Source organism: Centropristis striata, chromosome 2, assembly GCF_030273125.1.
Source record: "Centropristis striata isolate RG_2023a ecotype Rhode Island chromosome 2, C.striata_1.0, whole genome shotgun sequence".
NCBI lineage: Eukaryota > Metazoa > Chordata > Actinopteri > Perciformes > Serranidae > Centropristis > Centropristis striata.
The window spans coordinates 20,615,089-20,635,193 of NC_081518.1; the positions used below are offsets into that span (position 1 = coordinate 20,615,089).

Here is a 20,105-nt window from a genome sequence, read left to right on the forward strand (position 1 = left end):
ACACAACGGCAAATCAAAAAACACGTTTTCTGTTTTTTGTGCTTTTAGATTTTTTGTTGTGTTTTCTGTTTTGTTGGGGTCTTTTTATTTGTTGTTGTTTTCTTTGATTTGTTGTCGTGTTTTCTCTTTTGTTGTTGGGATTTCTGATTTTCCGTTGTGATTTGCACTTCAGGGTCACCGTAATATTCTGTCAACTAAATGAAAATGTAGTTGCAATACCAATTTTTACTTTGGTACGTTGTTATTATTCCAAAAATAACCTCTAAATAACTATGTAGTATTATTTTGAAAATATCACCCGGAAATATTTAGCGTTATTTGGGCTGACTTGACGCTGACGGCGCTGTTCACCGGTTCACAGTGCGTCAACTCGTCAAATGTGATTAATTTCAGCTGTGGACGTCATTAATGCAGGAGAAGTGGCAGCTGACTACTAGAGGAGACCAGATCCAGGTTCTTCATGTGCAGCCGTGATCGGTGAACTTTACACAAGTGATTCAATGTGACTTTTATTCATTTTAATATCCATCATCACTGCTCGTGTCAGCGTTAGTTCGGATGGTGTACCGTTCCCTCTCGGCCCATAGTTGTGTATGTATCATAGAGTGGTGTAAAGTACCAGGAGCAGCAGCGGAGCCTGACTACACAGTGTCTAGCCCAGCACCATCATGGCCTCCGCCACCTCCACCCCCGCTGCCGCCTCCAGCGGCCGCTCCAGCCGCTCCGCCGGCCGCCGCAGCGCAGCCCCCGGCCTGGCCACATCCAGCAGCAGCCCGACCCGCATCAACCGCATCCAGGAGAAAGAGGAGCTCCGACACCTCAACGACCGCCTCGCCAACTACATCCAACGAGTCCAAGAGTTGGAAAACGAAAGGTCTTCCATATTGTTCCAGCTGGAGGAAAAAGATGAGTCCAAGAGCCGAGAGATGGCCAACGTGAGGCGGCTGTACGAGGAGGAGCTGGCCGACGTCAGGAAGTCCCTGGACGGCCTGGCCGGAGAGAGGGCCCGCCTGCAGATAGACTATGGGAATCTGTGCGAGGAGTACAGGAAACTCCAGAGCAGGTATATGTTCCGATCAGACCGGTACCAACTGAGCTGAAACACCTGACCCCTCACACATTGGCTCATCTAATGCCTGTAGTGTACATTTACTACCTCTCTGAGTGAGAAAGTGGATTAAACCTCTGGAGTCCATGAAAACACCTGCATATTACTTCTTCATGACGTGAAGTCCTAAAAAATGAAGCAACATTGAGTCTCTCCATCAGCTTCCTTCTAAAGTTCTGGCTTGAAACTCCATGCCAGATTTTTTTTTTTTTTTTTTTGATATTCGGCCAAGTAAAATTGGAGATATTTTCAAATATATTTAGTATAAAATATTGAACTAGATATTTTCCTCATTTTACCTGTTGGATGTTATATTTGCAACCTGTATTCATATTTGCAATATTTAAAATTCTGTGTTTTGAAACATAATTTTCAAGATCAGATTTTATGTTTCCTTAGTTTCTTTTGGGTTCAACATTTTTATCAAGTAAGTCAAAGTTAAAAATAAATTATCAGGACAGAAAACTGATACCAACATGGCATGGTAAAGATTTTTAACAGACATAATAGCCCAAGATTTCAGAGGGTTAAAGATCAAGTCAAAGTTCCTTTTAGTTGTCTTTATTATCAAACATCAGAATACACTGTACAGCGAAGGGGAACTTCAATTTCAAGGCTGCTGAAAAAAGGTGAAGCCTTTGTTCTGTCTGGATTTTCTGTCTGTGTGTAAAGTGATTTAAACCAGGGGTCGGCAACCTGCGGCTCCAGAGCCTCATGTGGCTCTTTAGGCCATTTGCAGTGGCTCCCTCTGACTGTGACAAATAATTATACCAAATGAAACTTATTTCTTTCAATTTTAATGTTTAATTTTTCAATAGTGTAGGCCCAGAGCAATTTGTATTTAACTGAAAAAAATGTGTAGCTTATTTCCACCATTACTTTAAAAAAAGAACATTTTAGTCAACTAAAAAGTGTTTTTGACAGTAAAAAATAAAAATTGATAGGATAAAAAGTGAGGATATTGTTGCAAATATTAATTCTCCATTGTCAGCTGTTTAAGGTGCGAGCTCCCTTTGTTTTTTGACAGCATTCACATTTCTTCTTTTGATTCCAAATGTCCTGAGATATTTCTCGTCTTGTCCAGACTCTCATAGGCACTTGGCTCCTTGCTGAATTCTGACAAAATAATAATAAATGCTCATAATGACCCATTAGTATTGTTGGTAGGCTAATTTAGACTGAACAGGCTGTTTTATTTCATTATGAGGTTCAAAATTAGGTTTGTGGCTCCATTCCAACATATTTTCTTCTTTTTTTGTAGACAATGGCTCTTCTATAAGTAAAGGTTGCTGACCCCTGATTTAAACAATTCTGTTTAACGTATGGGCACTTTTTACAGGAACGCGCACGCTGCTTAGTCTACTTTTCACCTTTAAAAGGATGCAACTTATACTGTTTATATTTCTGCTTCCAAATGCCTCTACTGTCTAACAAATCCAAGATCCTACAGTTCATTATTCTGGTTTGAACCAGTTACAGTTCTGCTTTAGTAAAGAAGGCCCAGTCTGACCTTTTGTTCATTACAGAAGACTTACATTAAAAGTAACATAAAATATACTACATACCACCTTGCTTGGCATTAGACGCAGGCACCTGATGAAGACATGTCTACAACTTAACACCATTTGTCTAAGTCATATTCCTACTTTTCCAGTGGAGCCCTTCTCCAGATGGGACCCTAAACTTTAAAAGCATAACAGAACCCTGGATTCCACTTTTCCCCGAACTTTATCCTCAATACGAGTTTAGTTTGGAAATTAGGCTTGCACTCTTCCTGCAGATGCGTGTTTTAGTGATGTGATGTGTATAATTTGTTTTTTATATGCAAGACAATGACTTAATATGCCTCCCCTCCGCAACACACAAATATAATAGGTAAGGTTAGTTTCAGAAGCCTGATTTATGTGTTTTCAACATAGGTTCACAACAGAATGACGTTTTGTTAATCCCTATTGTCAACTAAAGTAACTACACTGCAAAAAAAGGTGTGTCTAAAAACACTAAATCTAGGGGAAATGATCTTGCTGCATGGAGAGATAATTTCACTTAACATTTCTTAAATTAAGATTATTAAATCTAGAAATAAGCATGTTGAATGCTTAAAATAAGAAATTAATTCTTAACACAAGATAAATTATGTAACGCTTCTCAATCTAATGTTTTTTATCTTGGTAAGAAACAAATGCACTCTGCTCGGGCCAGTTCATCCTGCTTGCAGCTTTAATTTATTTTTTTAAGAGTTAATTTCTCATTTTAAACGTTCAACATGCTTATTTCTAGATTTAATAATCTTAATTTAAGAAATCTTGTCAAGTGAAATTATCTGGCCATGCAGCAAGATCATTTCCCTCAGATTTAGTGTTTTTAGCTTGTTTTTAGTCACCCTTTTTTTGCACTGTAGGAGTTGTGTAATGCCATGTATGAATGGTGGTGACCAGGGCAGCATTAAACCTACAGATGTATGAATGCATGTAAAAGTACCCCAGTTGTTTTCTATGTGCTCATGGCCGTTCTATTCTACTCTTCAGGAACCAGAAGAAGGAGAGTGACCTGGTGAACGCTCTGGCCCAGTGGAGGAAGGTTGAGGCCAATCTGAGCTCCAAGGATGCTGAGTACACTAAGCTGCTGTCTGACAACAGGAGACTCAACGATGACTTCTCTGACGTACAGGGCCAGCTGGAAAGCGTATGAACTAAAGCAAGATTTGCACATGCTAGCTTATACATATCCTTATGCTGTCTTATATGTTTGATGTTTTAAAGCCTCAATTTGTAGCCTTGGAGAATGCCTCAGTTGTACAATCAGAAATCCATGCTTGTCAGCCTGCTAGCAGAGTGTTGTGGTGTTACCAAAGTCAAATTTATTTGTATAGCGCTGAGCGGCACCAAAGTGCTTCACATAAAAGTGCAATAAAATACAGAATTGACAAAGGTAAAAGAAACAAACAAAAACAAAACAAAAATTAATTTAAAATAAAATGAAAGAGGATGGGATCATTTTAAAAGCACTGTGGAATTCCTAGGGGACACTATTCCCTAGCACTTACCGGAGGGAAAAAAAGGTTCCATAGTGTTGATAGGCCAGCTTGTGGCTGTGGCTCAGTTGGGAGAGTTGGTTGGCCCCCAACCGAAGGGTTGGTGGTTCGATCCCCGACCATCGCAGTCTACATGTCGAAGTATCCTTGAGCAAGATACCGAACCCTAAATTGCTCCCGATGTGCTGTGTTCATCGGTGTGTGAATGAATTCCCAATGGTGGCAGGTGGCACCGTTTAGGGTAGCCTCTGCCACCAGTATGAATGTGTGAGTGAAAGGGTGAATGAGCGCAGTCTGTAGTGTAAAGCGCTTTGAGTGGTTGCAAAGCGACTAGAAAAGCGCTATATAAGTGCAGGTCCATTTACCATTTACCTAATGGAGGTATCATATTTAACTAATGGAGAAAAGGTACCTTTAGTGTAAAGAAATAGTTTAAGCCTTACTTAGCATAAAGGCTGGAATTCGAAGGAAACAGCTTGTCTGGCTTGTTTTTTTTTTTTAAAGTAAGAACATGCAACATCCAAATATTACATCCAGTTCAATTGCAGTATGCAAGAGTGTATTTCTGGCTATATTTACCCACAATCCTCTGCACAAGATATACTGAATATGAGGGCTGCACGATTATGGCCAAAATGATAATCACAATTATTTATCACGATTATTCATCATGTTAAAACATCTGTATTTTTATTGCACTACTTTTAAACAAACAATAGGAACAGTTTTTAGTGTGCACAAAGTGTCTGGTGCTTTTTGTAAACAAACAGAGATCACTAAATGAACACCTCCTGCAGCAGCAGCACATACACACTGTACTGCTACAGAGCTAACTGTTAGCAATTTGCAGACTGGGTTAACAGTCTGGGTTAACCTCCGCCTCTGCAGCTTGGAGAGACTGCTGACTATATATGTATGTATATGTAGCTAATGTGTTTGACTGTGTATGTGACCAGGTAGAGGGCGTACTGTCAGACACAAGGAACCAGCTGAGCTCTGAGATCCTGAGGAGGGTGGAAATGGAGAACCAGGTGCAAACACTGAAAGAACAGTTGGAGCTCCATAGGAACATCAGTGAGCAGGTAAAACACACGGTGTGCCCCTGAGCTGGTAGTCTTTTGCATAAATTACCAACCTTCACCACCAACACTAATTTAAATCCCACCAAGTCCTGTCTCGGTCTGAGGCTGTATCCCAAAGTCAAGGATCCTTCCTTGGTGGAATCCTTCCTTCAGAGTCGGGGCCTCCAGAGACGAGGCCAGAGTCCTTCTTTTCACTGTAATAACGCACAAATGGAACAGCGTGTGTGTGCAGGAGTGTCATTGTGTAACTGCACATCCTGCTTAAATTCAGCGCTGCAGTTTAAAAACTAATAACTGATAATAGCGGACTGTCGGTCCCTGTTGTATGGCATAGCTAAATATACTTCACACATAGTACAACATCATCTGACGCATATAAATTAAATAACAATAACTAGCGACTGAGACAACATTAATTAACTTAACTGGCAATGCATCAAGATGATGTTTATTAGCTTTTAGCTAAATATTCTTGCATTTGTTTATGCATATGTTTTGCTTGACTTTGAACACAAGTTTTGTAAGTTTTGTCATAACAAATATTCAGTGTAAACAGAAAATACTTGCATATTTAAATGCATATTGCACCGCCGTAGTCGCTGTTTCTTCGCTCGCCATTTTTAAATCTCCCGGTAGACTGGTGTGAGCAAGGCATTATGATTGTCTGATTGCACGGAGGATACACACATGCATCCTTGGGATTTGGGCAGAAGAAGGACTCTGTCCTCTGGAGTCCTTCGGTGGATGTCGATGACGTAGAATCCTTCAAATTCAACCGTTTGAGGATCCTTCCTTGACATTGGGATACAGCTTGAGTGTAATTTGTTAGTTCTTTGTATTCTTTCTTGATTATGGGGCGGCTGTGGCTCTGTTGGTAGAGCAGGTCATCTTCTGCTCGGAGGGTTGGTGGTTTGATCCCCGACCATGGCAGCCTACATGTCAAAGTATCCTTGAGCAAGATACTGAACCCCAAATTGCTCCTGATGCTGCTGTAGCGGCTTTAAGATGGTTGCTCATAGAGAGAAGAACACCAGTCACCAGGAAGTCAGGATCTGCACATTTATTCTCTATAAACAGTAGCACAGGGGACAGTCAGTACATGCACACGGAGCTGCAGGCTCTCTCATAGTGTCTCCATTACAACAGCTTCAGGAGTTTTTTTCTCTCTCAAATAAACAAACATAATATTAATATGAACAAAAAGTGTGTATACTAAAATGTATACCCTCATAGTGGTTGCACATAACAGCAGTTACAATAAAAACAAAACTGATATCCACTGCAATAAATATATTTTTGTCTAATTTACAAATTAATAAAACCACTTTTTCAGAAGGAGAAATAATAATACATTCTTGAATAAAATATTTTTTGTCTGTCAGGCTACTGGCTAATGCAGTCCTAATATAATAATACACAACACCATCACAGAACAGATAAAAACCTTGACGCACCTATAAACAGTAGCACAGGGGACAGTCAGTACATGCACACGGAGCTGCAGGCTCTCTCATAGTGTCTCCTGAAGCGAGTGAAAGAATATGCAAATGAGGCGAAATCTCCGACATATTTAAACACAAATACTGGACATTTTTCAGTTTAAAAGACCAACAGTAAAACTCAAGGGCATGTTAACAGTTGCATCTTCACAGTTTAAACCACAACAAATCACTTTTAAGCAAGCTAGCTTAAATAATATGATAAGAGCACCAACACACATCTTACCATTACAACAGCTTCAGGAGTTTTGCCGGGAGTCTGTGCCTACGTCACTCATGTTTACGTGCACCCCTAATTAAGGTCCCCCTATGCTACAGGTGAAATGGAACCATACAGACATTCAGCTAGATAACTATAAACACAACAAATATCACACACAGGTTTTTTGAGAATGTTCACAAAAACATATAAAAATAGAAATAAAATAAACAACATATTGGCTCAGCTACACTGCGTTCATGGATGTGTGAATGAATTCCCAATGGTGGCACTGTTTAGGGTAGCCTCTGCCACCAGTATGAATGTGTGTGTGAACGGGTGAATGAGCGCAGTCTGTTGTGTAAAGCGCTTTGAGTGGTTGCAAAACGACTAGAAAAGCGCTATATAAATGCAGGTCCATTTACCATTCTATTTCCTCAGGCTGATACTTGCACAGCTCAGTTGTTTTATTTCTGTATTGCAGGAGATTTTGGAGATCCGAAGCCAACATGAGAGTCGTCTGGTGGAGGTGGAATCAGGCCGACGGAGAGAGTTTGAGAGTAAACTGGCTGAGACTATGCAGCAGCTGCGGCAGGATCACGAGGCTCAGCTGCAGCAGTACAAAGACGAGATCGAGCGGACCTTCAGTTCAAAGGTACAAACACAGAACTTATGAAGCATTCACAAGTAAGGGTTTATTGCACTTTCTTTTTTAACATAGCTTGAAGATCGTGATATGGTATTGATTTCTTTGTGTGCTACAGTTACAGAATGCACAGCAGGCTGCACTGGAGAAAAACAATGTTGCATCAGCCACCAAAGACGAATTGGAAAGCACCAAAGTCAGAGTGGAGAGCCTCAGCTCGCAGCTTCAGCAGTACCAGAAAGATGTAAGTGCAGTCTCTAATAATAAAATCATTAACACAGCAAAGAGAAGTTGTTTACACTGATGAAAAACCCAGAGCCTGTCACCTGCAGCTCTCTTCAGCTTACCGTTCGGGTACAATTCCTCATGCAATATGTGAAACTGATTGCTGACCAAATGGTGCAGAACATGATCATGTCTGGTTAATTTAATGTTTTTTTTGAAGAATAGCACTGCTCATGCTACACCAAGCTTTGCCTTTGGTGTCAAACATTGCATTTTCTGTCACTTCTTCACAATAAAAGCCTGGTTGACATGTAAATCAATCAAACTTTACTTGCAGTTCAAAGTGTAGTACACAGATTTCAGTTATAAGACAAAACAAAGACAAACAATGAATGAATTAGAAACCGATGAAAGTAGAATAAGATTTTTTTTTTTAAACGGGGCTCACCAGTGGATGGGGCAGCACCCCCTGGACGACTATAACCAAGTTATTGTTATCATTAATGGCATTGGTGTCATTTTTGTTAACTGATCTGTATTTTGTTCCTGTCTTTGTCCTGTTTGTTTGGTCCTTTTTGTTTGTCTTGCAATAAAAAGATAATTAGGGTTTAAAACTAGATATAAAAAAATATAATGCTGCTTCTATTACTGATGAGAATAATAATGAAAGTAAAATATGTATGAAATTTAAGATAAAAGCTAAACTAAGAACTAGATAAAATAGACAAAATGAATCATACCAACAATGACCTCAACAATTAATAATAGAACATGATTCCAATAAAATGTAAATTGCTGATTAAGTTGATTTTAAGTTTACATTTAAAAATGCCAACACTCCCAGCTCTTCTCAGATACTCAGACTGTTCAGTGGCTCAGAGCATATAGCTAAAAGCTTGTAGTCCTGCACTCCAGTCGGAACAGCTCGCAAACCTGTCAGCAGACCTGATGGGCTGTACTGGTTGTGTGAATGTGAAGCAGCAACAGCAGGAAATGTTCAGGTTGCATCAGCAATAACTTAACAGTGAAACAAAGCTCTGGCTAAAGCCTGTTTCTGTTGAGCTTCAACATTACCTGACAGGAAGACCACAGTATGTCAGGTTGGGGAACTGTGTTTCTGGGACATTAATGAGCAGCACAGAGGCTCCACAAGGCACTGTTCTGGCTCCATTCCTGTTCACACTGTACACAGGGGACTTCAAATACAACTCTTAGTCCTGCCACATCCAGAAGTACTCGGACGACACTGCTATTGTGGCATTTATCAGGAATGGACAGGAATCTGAATATAGAGATCTGATAAAAGCCTTCAGTGACTGGAGTCACAAGAACTATCTCCATCTGAACACCTCAAAGACTAAATGATAGGGATGCTCCGATCAGCATTTTTGGGGGCCGATCCGATCACAGGAATCATAAATCTACCGATCACAGAATTAGAGATTAATAATAATCCTCAATGTCCTGTATTTACAATCTAGCCTTGTGCACCATCTAAAGTGTTAAAACCATAATTTTTCTAAAATAAATAATAAATACAATACAGATCTTTATTTACCACAATCAGCTTTTTATTTGTGTAAACAAACACAGACAGACTGGTCTAAAGAGCTGGTTCTGTGGTTGGAGCCAGGTTGGACACACTGGAGGAGGTGGTGGAGAGATGCACTGTCAACATGTTCCAGGCCATCCTGAAATGCCCAGATCATCTGCTACACAAAACCTTTATGGACCAACAAACAGCAGTGGACGGCAAAAGATCCTTCTCTCCTACAGCCATCAGGCTGTCTCATTCTAACAGAGATTCTACCAGACTAACTGAATTTACCCTCTGGGATGAATAAAGTCATTTTGATGAGATGAGATGATGATGAGATTCAACTTTATTGTCATTGAACAGAGTAACAAGTACTAGAACAACGAAATGAGCCATCATCCCGCCCAAACATACATAACACCCACAACAATAAGACAGAGTAAACAGGACGGGAGGACAGGGAGGAAGAGAGAGAAATACAGCACATGAGGAGAGGAACGGAGGGAGAAAAAAAAAATAACCTCGGCAACACAAGCAAAATACATTTCACAAACATGAACAGACTTATGACATGCCACGGGGGGGGGGGGGGCAGCATAGCCAGGCGGCCATCCGGATCTGCAGCTGATACTGCTGCTCTCCTGTGATCTTAGGATTGCAAATATTTAGTAGTTTGTTCCTAGTTTTGTTATTTTTTGCTGTTGAACACATTGTTTCCCTCTCTGTCAGAAAATGGTGCTGGAGGGCCGCTTTCAGGACCTGGAGAGGACTCTTGACAGGGAGCGAGAGGTTTGGCAGCAGAGACTGGCCCAGAAGGAGCAGGAGCTGCTGAGCATGAGGAGCCAGATGTACGCCCAGCTGGAAGACTACGAGAATCTGCTGGATGTGAAGCTGGCTCTGGACATGGAGATCAATGCGTACAGGAAGATGCTGGAGGTGGAGGAACAGAGGTACAGATGTGATCTACAGTGTGTATGTAATGTAACAGTTCAAGGTCAAGGTCACGTTTATTTATAGAGCACTTTATATACAACCAAGGTTGACCAAAGTGCTTTACATAACTGAATCACAACAAAAAATCCAATGCAATATAAGATACATAATTGAATAACAATAAACTCACAAAATAAAAATAAAAGACAATTTAATCTAATAATATATGACATGAGATGTGCAATCCAACACAACACACAGAAACAAACTTTCTTCTCACGCAGGTTCAAAGGCCTGGGAGAAAAAATGCGTTTTGAGAGAAGATTTAAAATTGTCCAGTGTCTTTGACGACCGGATATGCAGCGGTAAACTGTTCCACAGCTTCGGGGCAGCCACTGCAAAAGAGCGATCGCCTTTAGTTTTTAGCCTGCATTTAGGCACATCCAGGTAGGACTCATTTGCAGACCTCAGAGCTCTGGTCGGTCAGTTGAGCAAGGATTCATCCATTTTACTGTCAGAGCCGTTTATATCTGTGTCAAGGTAATTTCCTGATTTCCACAGTAGGTGGAGTATTGGTTAACAGCATGTGTAAATGTATAGGTAGAGGAAGAGATAACAACTCCTCAGGTGTGCTGCTTACCGGGAGAAACGCACAGTTTTTGACTGCCGGCTAACCTTTAAGCCTTTTTGTTTGTTTCATGCCAGTTACTGATGTAAGTGTGTCTATAGCAAAAGCTGTAATGATACATGTGGCAGGCAGACACCTGGAAGGGATCACACACTGCAAAAAAGGTGTCTAAAAACACTAAATCTGAGGGAAATGATCTTGCTGCATGGACAGATAATTTCACTTGACAAGATTTCTTAAATTAAGATTATTAAATCTAGAAATAAGCATGTTGAACGTTTAAAATGAGAAATTAACTCTTAAAACAAGATAAAATTAAAGCTGCAAGCAGCGATGAACTGGCCCGAGCAGAGTGCACTGACAATTATTTGTTTTTTACAAAGATAAAAAAAACGTTTTGCTTCTTTTTTTGGTGATTTTTTTTTACATCTCTTGTGTCTTTTGTGTCTTTTTTTTTGTAGTTTTTGTGGGTTTTTTTGGTCATTTTGTGTCTTTCTTGGTCACAAAATGACCAAAAAAGACAAATGTACAAAAGAGACTAAAATAAAGCTGCCAGCAGCGATGAACTGGCCCGAGCAGAATGCACTGCAAATTATTTTTCTTAACAAGATAAAAAAAAAAACTTTAGATTAAGAAGTGTTAATTTATCTTGTTTTAAGAGTTAATTTCTTATTTTAAATGTTCAACATGCTTATTTCTAGATTTAATAATCTTAATTTAAGAAATCTTGTCAAGTGAAATTATCTGTTCATGCAGCAAGATCATTTCCCTCAGATTTAGTGTTTTAATCTGGTTTTAGACACCTGTTTTGCAGTGTGGTAGTAAATAAATGCGTCTTAAGCACATGTTCACAGATGTTTGATTGACTACATGGAGCCGCCGCATGACGACGCGTCAACTACGTATCTCGGTACCAGCCCCTCATTGTGGCTTAGGTTTTTTTTTTTTTTTGTCTAAATCAAGTCACTACACTGTCCTTTCTTAATCACAGACCTAGCATGCATATAGCAGTACCGGTGCTTTTGTCTCCAGTTTCTTTAATTCTAATAAATGTAATTTTCTTACCAGATTGCAGCTGTCACCCAGTCCCTCCCAGCATACAGCCATACCTCGAACACATGAACAAGGGAGCCGCAAGCTCAGAGGGAAGAAAAGGAAACACGAGGGGGTCTCTGGCGGCTCGCCCGCCTATAAAATGTCCAGTCGTTCAACTGAGCACGGAGCTGTGAGCGTGGCGGAGGTCGACTTGGACGGAAAATATGTTAGACTTAAGAACAACTCTGAGGCGGTAAGGCTACAATGCCGCTGGATGTAATGGGTTTATTTTGGTTTGATTTAATTTGTACTTTTAGGTATCAAAAATTAGTTTGTTCACAACTGTGCCAAGACTTAATAATAATAATTGGGGCCAGGACTCTATTTAAAAAAAAAAAAAAAAAATCTAATTCATTAGAGGCTTTGTAATTAATTAATCGAAATTTTCACACTTTAATCGCATATAAATATTTGACCTGAGAACAGTGAGAAGTAATTTTATTCACATGGATTTTTAGTATACCATTGAATAATGATGAATACATCACTTTGGAGGAGCCTTGTCAAGTAACCCGGATGTTGCTGGTGATGTCATCAGGGTTTTCTTGGGGTGCATTCCACTCTTAGTTGGTTCCAGCTTTCGCCCTCAAAGCATTCCAGGTGCACAACACCAAATGTTAACAAAACAACATGGCTAAGGTGTACGCACAACTGAACTGTGAAGCCATTTGCATTTATTAAACACTGGAGGAACAAACGGTACATAAGCAGACCCCATCATACATTTTATTTTCTAGCACTTTTATACTTAAACGTATCTAAATGCAGAAATGTTTTTAATACATGACTGCATGCATTGTTTTAATGTTTGTCACAAGTAGGAACTCCAACTTTAATTGACGTTAGTACAGGCAAAAGTTCATATCAGGAAGTTATCTGTCTGAAAGATGAGCATTTGAAATAAAATAAATCTTTTGGTTGAATGATGGGAAATGCAGGATAAAGCTGTCTCTGCTGGACAATTCTATCACAATACTTGTCCTCTACAATTCTTCACAAAGTGGATTAGTGTACAGCACTCGCACACCTTGAAATGTATTCACTTAATTGTTTTCATGCCTCTGTGCCTCTGTGCCAGTACAGCCATGACTGCAGCCATTTAGTTTTTGGGTTGTCCATCGTCCGTCCCATTTTCGGAAATGTGATGAAGGCCATAAATGGATTTGGAAACTGGAATTCAATTATGAATGTTCAACACTAAGCTCCCCACTAATTTATTATGTATTAACTTGTTTAAAGCATGAATGCTTTTTTCTGTTTCTTTTTTCCTTGTATGCAGCACTTAACTGCGTCTTGTCCTCATATCTGCATTTCCAGGAGCAGCCACTAGGTGGCTGGGTGATACGGAGGATGTACCCAGACTCTGGAGACATATCCTTCCACATCCCCTCCTCTTGCATCCTGGCTGGTGGACAGACACTCACAGTGAGTACTTACTGGGGGAGCTTGTTGGAGAGTTTAATGGGACTTTTTTTTTTTTTTTTTTTTTTTTTTTTTTGGTCTTTGACAAGAATTTAATGGATAAATCCTGAAAATACATTGCAACTGGTACACTTACCGTATTTCCTCAATTTAAAGCCAGGGCCCTATTAATGATCATTTAGTAACCAGATGTAAAAATGTCTTACCGGTGTTATGTCAGTCTGTTCCCCCGTCGATATGTGTCCCCCTTACCTTAACCTGCACCAACCTGACCCCTGACCCCAACCAGTCCTCCTTTAAGTTGTTAACATGAGCCCAAGTTTACCTTAACCCCAAACAGTTCTCTCTACAAGGCCTAACCTTAAATTTAAATCCTAACTCCAACCGCGGAGGTGATGCTACGGAGAACACCATTAAGGAAACATCATTTGACGGGGGAACAGATTTCCACACAACACCTGTATTTTGAAGTTTGGCCACACGAGTTAGTACTGTAGGTAAATATGGTTGTTTCTCCCGCTGTCCTAGTCATTCTCTGTAAAGCCGAGCCGTTTATGCACGTTCTTCTGGGCTTTTTTAGTAGTTTAGACATTTTAAATCCTGCTTAAAATCAACACTCAGCATGCTGTTCAATGTTTGTTTACATCCGAGTACTTCCAATATGGCAGACATCCGGGTAACTGGCTACAATGCGATGTGTAAAACACTCTAAAAAGTGACGGTCAGAGCTGCTTTGATTTTCTTTTTTTAATAAAAGCCTCCTTCAAATAATTGCCTGCCCCTATTATTTGAAGGAGGCTTTTATTCCCAAACTGATTTTTTATGAATAGAAGCCCTGGCTACTATACTATAGGACACAGGGTATCTGGTACAGACCAATGAAGTGGAAAAACATTCAAACAATATTGGTATAATGGAACAACATAATAAAATATATAAAAAAGTGAATGGGTCTAAATACTTGCTGAATGCACAGTGCATGTAAATTACATAAATGTAAAAATCAATTAAAAACATATACTTTATTTAATACCACCGTAAAGTAGTTTTTGTATTTTCATTTCTTTATATTTCTGTATTTATTTCAACATTTATTTGTGTATTTTCTAATTGTGAAATGTTTAATTCTTTCATTTTTAACAAGGCAGAACCTGCAAGGGGTTGAATCTGGGTCCAAAACAATTCAAAACCTGCAACACTGGCACAGATGATGAGGCATTTGAGTGCATTTCAAGCAATGCAATGTGTGTTGATGAGCTGGTGGGCCATCTCCATCTCCACACATCTGATAGATTAAAGGGGGCTTTTCAAAGTAAAATAAATTTAATCAATGAGGGTGTATGTGTTTTTTGTTTTTTACCAGATCTGGGCAGCAGGTTCAGAGGTGGAGGCAGATTCTGGGGACTTGATTCTGCAGGGTCACAGGAGCTGGGGCCCTGTCACTGATGTAAGGGTGATTCTTCTGAACCCCAACAATGAGGTAAACTAACAGTATGCATTCAGGGAGATTTAGTTTCCTTCAATTACTGCAGTTAGTCATATATGCATATTTTTAAGACCTTACAATGCCAAAGAAGTAGTGGTATTAACATGTGAAAGTATCTTGGTCTTTGATCCTAATCAGTCATAAGATGAAATTTGTAGGGATGGAGTGTTTTTTCTTGTATTACTATCTTACACTGTTGGATGCATTCTAGGAAGTCGCTGAGCGCAGGGTGTGTATGCAGCACAGAGGTGATGAGGAAACTGAACTAGATTTCGATGAAGAACTTGTCGCAGGCAGTGACATCCAGCACTTTAGGAGACAGGTAAACAAACTGACTCGGAAAAAAAAAAAAACCTCCATGTGAAGTGCTCTTACAGATACAAGTGCACACACTCTTGTTTATGAAACTTGACATGACTTTTTCCTGCCTTTGCCCTGAAGCCAAAGAGAAAGAAGAAGTGTTGTTCTGTGTCTTGAGTGTGGAGCAGACAGCGTGCTGTAAAGTAGGTGAGGAGGGTGGTGCTGCCAAAGCCAGGCTTTCCCCCTCTGCTCCTCTGCTTCTACCCGCTTTCCATTGCTCTGTGTACTCGTCACAAGATGCATGGCTTGTGTCATACATGCTGCATGTGAGGCTGCCTTTGCGTTTTAAACATGCTTGGATGACCAGGGGTCTGGATCATGAAGCTAGTTCAGCTCAGTCTGTCTCTCTGGGCTACACTTAAAATAAGAAATTAACTCTTAAAACAAGATAAATTAAATTAAATAAGCAGCGAGGAACTGGCCCGAGCAGAGTGCACTGCAAATTATTGGCTTCTTACCAAAATAAAAAAAACCATTAGATAAAGAAGTGTTAATTTATCTTGTTTTAAGAGTTCATTTCTTATTTTATGTGTTCAACATGCTTATTTCTATATTTAATAATCTTAATTTAAGAAATCTTGTCAAGTGAAATTATCTGTCCATGCAGCAAGATCATTTCCCTCAGATTTAGTGTTTTTATCTTGTTTTTAGACACACCTGTTTTGCAGTGTGCTGATCCTGGTATCTGGTATCACTGGTAACTTGTGTCACATGAGCAATCTAGGAACATAAGGAAGTTTATGCTGTCAAAGCAAATACTTTTCATGGGTTTATTTCTATCATTGTACAACACAGGGTTGCACAACTGCCCTTATAGCTGTCTGCACACCCATTCTAACTTCCCACGTTTCTGGCTGATTTTATAGCTAGATATGATTTTAGGTGCATCACAATATGAATGAGGATAGTAATGGTGATGTATTGATGTGTATTTCTGGTAGTGGAAAAACAGTGGAAATGTAAAAATAAAATAAAAATAAAAGTGGGTCAGCAGTCCATCAGTGCTTTAACAGAATACCCAGGGGGCTTAGGCAAATTTCTGTCACGAGACAAGAGATCTCCCATCTGTTCATGTGTCCTGGAGCAATTTTGTTGAGCTGGTGTCTCCTCTAATCAGCAGAATAAAAACATCATTGGAACAGCCCATAGATACTGAGAAAAACAGACTCTGTATATTCTGTATGATATTCAACCACACAAGACTGTCTGCCTTATGTTCTAAAATCAGCAGCTGGAGACCTTCCAAGCTGAGCACTGCAAAAAAGGTGTGTCTAAAAACAAGATAAAACACTAAATCTGAGGTAAATTATCTTGCTGCATGGACAGATAATTTCACTTGACAATGAAGATGATTAAATCTAGAAATAAGCATGTTGTACTCTTAAAATAAGAAATTAACTCTTAAAACAAGACAAATTAAAGGTGCAAGCAGCGATGAACTGGCCCGAGCAGAGTGCACTGTAAATTATTTGTTTCTTACCAAGATAAAAAAAAACTATAGATTTAGAAGTGTTAGATCATTGATCTTGTTTTAAGAGTTAATTTCTTATTTTAAGTGTTCAACATGCTTATTTCTAGATTTAGTCCATGCAGCAAGATAATTCCCCTCAGATTTAGTGTTTATCTTGTTTTTAGACACACCTTTTTTTGCAGTGAGTAAATTCACACCGCTGCAAAATTCTATAATGTTTTTGTCTTGCTCTACAAATCTTTGGTCTGAACTGGGCTTTCTATGTTCCACAAGGAAAACAGTAATGCATTCCTGTATTATACTGGTGAATTATTATTTTCAGTTAATTCAGTTCCATTAAGACAATTCAACTAGTTTCCCCAGGATAAGTTGCTATGGTAACTAAACTTTAATGTTGAATTTGTTTTATGGAACGAATCAACTAAAAATGAATCCAACTAAGTGAAATAAGTCCAGCTTTTTTGATAAACAGGTCCCCGTACCTGTAGTAGGTTAGCCGTGAGTCAGCTTTGAGATCATGAAAAGGCTGAGTTAAACCCAAAGACGGCTAAGCCAAGGGTTTATCAAAACACGAGGCTTCATGGTACAGGGGACTTCTTCATAATTGTTACAAATGAAAAACCAATCCAGTGTGTTAGTGAAGTGTTGTTTCACCAGGAGCCTCCTGAGCTACTTCAGTGTTCTTGGCAGTGTGTTTACATCAGTATCTGGTTTTGGTCTTATTCAGGATAAGATGTTTGCATGGACACAGGACCAAGGTTGTAATAGTTTTTGATTTTTCATTAGTTTTAGTTTTAATTTTGTTGTCAATTTTAGTTTTTAAAATTCTGTTAGTTTTAATTTGTTTTTGGAGTGTTTTTGTTTTTTTAAATGCTTTGTTTTAGTTTCGTTTTAATTTTATTTTTTTTGTAATGGGGTATTTGTTGGCTTCGAGATTCAGAAAGGTCAGAATAAATGTTGCCTTCATTTCCTTTGTCTGATCCATCTCAGCCCCAATAAGTGTATTAAGTCATAAAACCAGATAGATTAAATAGATTTCATATCAACCAAAAGTTGTATGAAAAAAAGTTGACAAAGAAAAATGGTGGACATTTTCACTATAATTTTAGGTAGTTTTGTAATGCCGAAATACACTTTCAGTTATGTTTTTTTTTTTAAAAACGTTTTTATTTTTTATTTCAGTTAACGAAAATGTTTTTTCAATTCTAGTTTTCGTTATTTCGTTACTTTCCATTAACTATAATAAGCTTGCACAGGACACAACAGGTTATTCAGTCTGTTTATTGGTCAGGGCTTCCTTCCATTTTATTTTTTCTCAGTTAAAGATTAGTAAGTAATTCAACCTAGCCAACTTTATTTATTATATAATAGGCAGCACAGTGGGTGTCATGGATAAAAGTGTGATGAACATGCATTAATAAATCATGCATCTTAAATGAATTAACTTATGTTAACAGATAAAATTTAATCAAAGCAACACTGGCTCATTTAGATTAACCCTCCTGTACTCTTGGGATCCTTTTTGACCCCAAATCATTTTCAACATACGATTAATATAGGTTAACTTTCATATAATTGCTTGCCTCTGCATCCTTTATAGATATAGATGTTTCACCTTTCTTCATACATTTTTGTGTTTTTAAATTTTTTATAGACATAAACATAGGTTTCACTAAAAGTTGACATAACCTACTCTGTACATTCCCATCAAGAAATAATTATTTCACTGTAACTATTGAGGGAAAAAAATCTTGTTTTATTACTTCTTTTTTTCTTTTGATATGAGGCCTAATTTTGTATATTTGACTAAAATTGACCAATAATAATGAAAAAAAAAAAAGAAAATTATATATCAATGTGTTGGTCATGAGTTGCCTTAAAAGGTGAAAAAAAAAGTTGGTCATTTTTTTTTCTACATGTCCTAAAAGCAGTCTAATGTCATGGGGTCCTTTTTGACCCCTGAGGAGCATTGGTGTTGTACTTTTTTTTAGGAGTACACAGGGGTTAAATTGTTCATAGCGGTTAGCTATAATATATACATATATATGTATATAAACAATTGCTGCTGCAAATCTTTCCAGCATTGCTGAAACATGTTTATTTCCAAGTCAAAACTTGCAGAATACCAGCCTCTGAAAAGCTAAGATGCCCCCTTTTGAGTTTGGTTTAAAAGATCCAAACCCTCTAATCTGGATTTCCCGGTTTGCACACAATGACAGCTGTTTGTCTCCCACCAGTAACACCCTGCTCCAGACTCCTCCGCCATGCCTTCCCCTAACTGCATGTTCAGTGCTAACCAGACTGCCTGTATGATCCAGCATGTCCCATGATGGTAATTCATTAAACATTTTTTTTTATAGGAACTATCTAAGGAGGCGAGCTGTGCTGTCATGTGATTGCTGCTGTCCATCTGGAGAAGCTAACAGCTCTGTCCTTGGAGTGCAAACGTCTGCTGCTGTCTGCTCCCTGTGTTGTCTCCCACAACACCAGTATGTTGGTCTGATTGTGACGAGCTCAGAAGCCTTAGAGCAACAGTACCAACCTCAGTATTCTCACTTGTTACATCGCTCTAACTGCACAAGACTAGACATGAGCTTTGCCTTGATTTGATCTCATTTAAATGAGTGTGTGTGCGTGTGTGTGTGTGTGAGAGAGAGAGAGAAATAAAACTGTTGGAATAATAAAGATATAAAATATGGTTTTAAGTACTTAAGACTGTTTATTACAACAAATTCAGTTACAGTTGAATTTGAAGGGAAAAGCTGTGTGCTGGAAGGTGCTCCACTTCACAGTGGATCACACGACAGCTAAAGTAAATGAATAGCAGCAGTAGGTTGGACTGAATATTTAGCAGCAGAAGTTCACCCAAATACCCACCAAAAAAAATGAATTTGCACATTTCAAAAATTCTTTTTGCTTTCCTCTGGAGGTATGAAGCCATGCAGATGGTTCTGGTTTTATTTGTCCTGCTCACAGGACTTGATAAAGCATCAGCATCTTTAGAAACCATATCCTGGTTAAGTGAGATACATGTTTTTTACTGTGGAAGTCCTGGACCAGGGCTACTGAAAACTTTTTACTAGTATGGCAAAGTCTATCACTCAGTCCATCCACCACTTTGTTTTAGACTAAAATGTCTCAACAGATAATTGAAAAATAGTACAGACTTGCATATCCCCCTCAGGATGAATTGTAATAAGTTTTGTGATCATCTGACTTTTCATGAAACACAAAGTATTCTCCTCTAACCTACAGACGTTCCCATCAGCCTTAGTTGTGCTTTTTGTACTGCAAATTGAATTCGATTAGCATGCTAATGGGAGCGTGTCTATGTTCCCAGGGTCCTATGTTCCCCTCTTTGTATGAGACTGAGGAACATG

General features: G+C 38.9%; 1 protein-coding gene across 2 annotated transcripts; it reads left to right on the forward strand.

Moving 5' to 3' along the window:
* The first annotated feature begins 312 nt into the window (after positions 1-312).
* On the forward strand, positions 313-19,424 carry lmnl3 (lamin L3). Of its 2 annotated transcripts, XM_059357906.1 has the most exons (12): positions 313-1,063; positions 3,637-3,793; positions 5,099-5,224; positions 7,407-7,577; positions 7,687-7,812; positions 10,060-10,280; positions 11,960-12,179; positions 13,304-13,411; positions 14,772-14,888; positions 15,106-15,216; positions 15,336-15,401; positions 19,086-19,424. In XM_059357906.1, exons 1-11 carry the CDS (start codon positions 669-671, stop codon positions 15,369-15,371), a joined length of 1,788 nt encoding a protein of 595 aa, XP_059213889.1. In that variant the 5' UTR covers positions 313-668; the 3' UTR covers positions 15,372-15,401; positions 19,086-19,424. The 2 variants fall into 2 exon arrangements, with proteins under 2 accessions (XP_059213889.1, XP_059213880.1); XM_059357897.1 differs by lacking the exon at positions 15,336-15,401 and having other exon boundaries at positions 321-1,063.
* The last annotated feature ends 681 nt before the right edge of the window (positions 19,425-20,105 follow it).